The 3,806-nt window shown below is 37.1% G+C and overlaps 1 protein-coding gene across 1 annotated transcript; it reads left to right on the top strand.

Moving 5' to 3' along the window:
* The first annotated feature begins 1,505 nt into the window (after positions 1–1,505).
* On the top strand, positions 1,506–2,627 carry LOC110710024. Its single transcript, XM_021888288.1, has 2 exons — positions 1,506–1,733; positions 1,854–2,627. Exons 1-2 carry the CDS (start codon positions 1,506–1,508, stop codon positions 2,625–2,627), a joined length of 1,002 nt encoding a protein of 333 aa, XP_021743980.1.
* The last annotated feature ends 1,179 nt before the right edge of the window (positions 2,628–3,806 follow it).

Raw genomic sequence — 3,806 nt, 5'->3', positions numbered from 1 at the left:
CAAGTCCTCTAAGAGAGAAAATCCATCAAAAAGAAGAAGATTAACGAGAAAGCATGGGCGCTAATCCGAGAGTAGCATTGAAGGAGTTGGGAACTCTGGGAGCTTATAGGTTTGAAAGCGGAATTGCTCCTCCTATGACACCGACAAATGATTTTGAGATAAGACAGGCGATGATTACTTTGATAGAGAGGCGTCAATATATTGATGCAAAGCATGAGATTCCCCTAAACCATCTTTAGGAATTTGAGAAGTATTGCAACATAATCAAGGTGAGCGGGGTTTCTAAAGAGTTTATTCGACTTAAGCTTTTTCCTTTCTCTCTTATTGGATGTACCTTAGTGTGGTTAGACAAGGAGATGAAGCCAAACTATTTAAGAACATGGGATGAAGTGACTAAGGAGTTTCTATCTCGGTTTCATCCACAAAAGAAGACGGCCAAAGCAAGAGCTCCCATTTAAATCTTCAAGCAAAAGCCGAATGAAAGTCTTCATGAGGCATGGGATTGGAAAGGTATAAGGAGTACCGATGAGAGTTCTCAAACTATGGGATTCCTACGTACCTATCAAATCATCCAAATCTTCTATGGAGGTTTAAGCCCCCAAGGAAAGTCTTGCTTGGTTGCCGGTGCTTGAGGCCTTGTCTTGAACAAAATGGAGGATGAAGTGGAGAAATTAATTGAAGATGTGGTAAGATATCACATGGATTGGAAAAAAGGTGATAGATAGTCAATCGAGAAGTAAAAGCGGTTCAACGGTTTATTCAATCGACTATCACAATGCCATCAACAATTTGTTCTCACAAATCTTAAACTTAGGAAAGGAGATGACCTCAATAAAGGCAAAGCTTGAGAGTGCTTCTTCATAATCACAAATTCTTCCCTCCCACAATAAGGGGAGAGGTACATCTTCTAACTCTACTCCTTCTTCAACTTTGAGTAATATGCCAAATGGATGTGTGTTTTGTGATGTATGTGGGTCATATGACCATGATTTTTCTAATTGTCCACATGAATTTGAGAATTGTGATTATGTTGATAATAATGATTGTGAGCAAGTAAATTTTGTTTCAAATAACAACAATGGACAAAGATGTGATAGACTAATATACTTTGGGAATAGAATGTTCACCAACAAGGGAATTTTGATTATTATAACAATGGTGGTTATAGAAACCAAGGAAATCAAAATTTTCTAGGAAACTATAATAATTAAAACCAGGGCCAAGGGTATGGAAACCAAAGACAAGGTCAAGGCTATGGTAACCAATAACAAAATAATGACCAAAATTAAAACTGGGGTAATTGGAGCAACCAGAATTGAGGGAATTTTGAAAACAACAACCAAAGGGGACCCCTACCCGAATTTTCTTCAAGAACTCAAGGTAATGGTGATAATTCCTATGCTCAACCTTCAACTTCTAAACCTACCTTGGAAGAGATCATCAAGAACCAAACTAAAATTTTAAACACTTTTATGTCAGTAAGTGATAAAAAGTTCAATGAGATGATGGCACACAACAAGATGCTTGAAACTCAAATCACTCAATTGGCTAATACCTTGAAAGAGAGTTTTACTTCTTCTTTACCCTCACAAGGATTTGAACCTAGGAAAACCGTTTATTCTATCACCATAAGGAGTGGGAAAGTGCTTGAAACGAGAGTTTCTAGGAAAAGTGAGGAAGATAAGAAGATGAGTGATTCAAGAGAGGAAAAAGTGATCAACGTGTCAAAGAAGGTGAGTAAAGAAGCCCACGAGAAAGAGAAGAGTGACAAAAAAGTTCAAGAGAAGGTGATCAAACCAAAATTTCCATATCCCCAAAAGTTTTTGAGAAACAAAATTGATAAACAATTTTAGAGATTTCTTAATATGCTTAGGGAAGTTCATCTTTCAATCCCTCTTACCGAAGCCATGACTCAAAGCTCAAGATATTCTAAGTTCCTTAAGGAAATCTTGAGTGGCCAGAGAGGGCGCAATGATATTGATTTGGTAGAGGTTGGGAAATGTTATAGCGCTTTGATTCATAATGATTTACCCAAGAAAATGAAAAATCCGAGTAACTTATCTATCCCTTGCAAAATTAATGGAAAATTGTTCCAAAATACTCTATGTGATCTTGGTGCTATTGTGCGTATCATACCTTATTCGGTCTTTAGGAAGCTTAAGCTAGGTGAGCTTCTTCCAACCAATATGACTTTGCAATTGGCCGATCGATCTATTAAGTTTTCAAAGGGAGGAGTTGAGGATGTTCCCCTCAAGATAGGTGCGTTTACAATTCCAGTTGATTTTATTGTGCTTGAGATAGCGGAAGATGATAACATACCTATCATTTTAGGGAAACCTTTCTTAGATACTTTGGGAACTTTGATAGATGTGAAAGGAGCTCTTATTACTTTGAGAGTTGGTAACAATAAGGCTAGTTTTGAGCTTAAACCGATGCATGAATCTTTGTCTCTTGTGAATGGAATTATGTGCATGATTTCTTCTTCTACTAACAAAGTTCTTGAGGTTTGTGATGATGTGCCTTTGATTGTTGCATGCGATAAGATTAGTGAAGAAAATAAGGAGCCTTCTAAGCTCGTGGATGAGGAGGTGATTGATATTCCTCCATGGTCTGAGCTCTACCCTTAAGAAGACGAGGTTGACTCCAAGAGTTTTGATGGTAAGAAGTCGTCCACTAGAAGGAGTAAGAAGACAAAGAAAGAAAAGAGAGATTTTGTGAAGAAGGAGGAAAAGTTGGAGTAAAATAAGCTTGTTTCGGAAGTATCAACAAATGAGAGTACATCAAACATAGGTGTGAAGTTGCTAAGGAATGAGAAAGAGTTTTTCCCCTTTACCACTTTGAACAAAGTGGTGTTCTTTGACCCTCAATGATTTGGAGGAAGGGTCGAGCTAAGGACCTTAAGCAAGCGCTTTCCGGGAGGCAACTCAATTTTCTAACTTTTTCTTTTGTATCTATTTTTCTTAGTTTTCTTTCAATTTCTTTTATTTTTTCACTCGTTTGGCATTTGAATTAATAGGTTGAATTCTTGGAAATTCGACTACCTCTAACGAGCATGAGCATAATGGGAAGCTGTTTCATGGTATTTGGTGAAAGTATGCCCGATATCATTGAATTTTAAGTTGAATGGGTAAGGTAAGTTAGGTTAAGTTGTGCTAAAATGTGAAGCTAAATTGTGCTTGGTGGGTTCATTATAGTGCTTTCATTAATTTGGGATGTTGAACCCATCGAAAAGGGATTTAGAAACTGATGTGTTTAGTGGGTTCAATAATCTTGGGATGATAAAGATCATTAGGCTCACGTATGAACGCACCAAGCACAAGAAGAAAGCAAGATGATGGAGGAGTAGGAAGGGCGAGGGCGTGCACCTCTGCTGCGCGGTCACGCAACAGCTTTGCCGAGCCTACTTCTTTTTCTTTCTCTTTTCTTTTCCTCATTTCTACCCAAACCCACACTCGTCCGCACCCTTTCTCACTATAAACATGAAACCCTAACCCCCTAACAATAAAAAATCATCCCTCAAATCATAAAAAAAAACTCACAAATTCAACAATTTCCTACTCAAAATTCATCATTTTCATCAAAAATTATACTACCTTCCTCCATTTCTTATTCTCCAATCTATCTCCTCCATCAAAGAGAAAATTGGGTTATTAGTGTTGTGGATTTTGGTTCCTAATTCTTAATCATTCTTGCTTTTAGTATGGTATAATCATATTCTTTACCTCTATTTTCCATTTTTATATCAAGTTGTAGCAAGAATTTGATTATTTTATGATTGTGAATAGTAGTAGTATCATTTTTGTTGA

This window comes from Chenopodium quinoa, unplaced genomic scaffold (assembly GCF_001683475.1).
Source record: "Chenopodium quinoa cultivar QQ74 unplaced genomic scaffold, ASM168347v1, whole genome shotgun sequence".
Lineage (NCBI taxonomy): Eukaryota > Viridiplantae > Streptophyta > Magnoliopsida > Caryophyllales > Amaranthaceae > Chenopodium > Chenopodium quinoa.
This window is presented reverse-complemented; position numbering and strand designations above follow the sequence as displayed.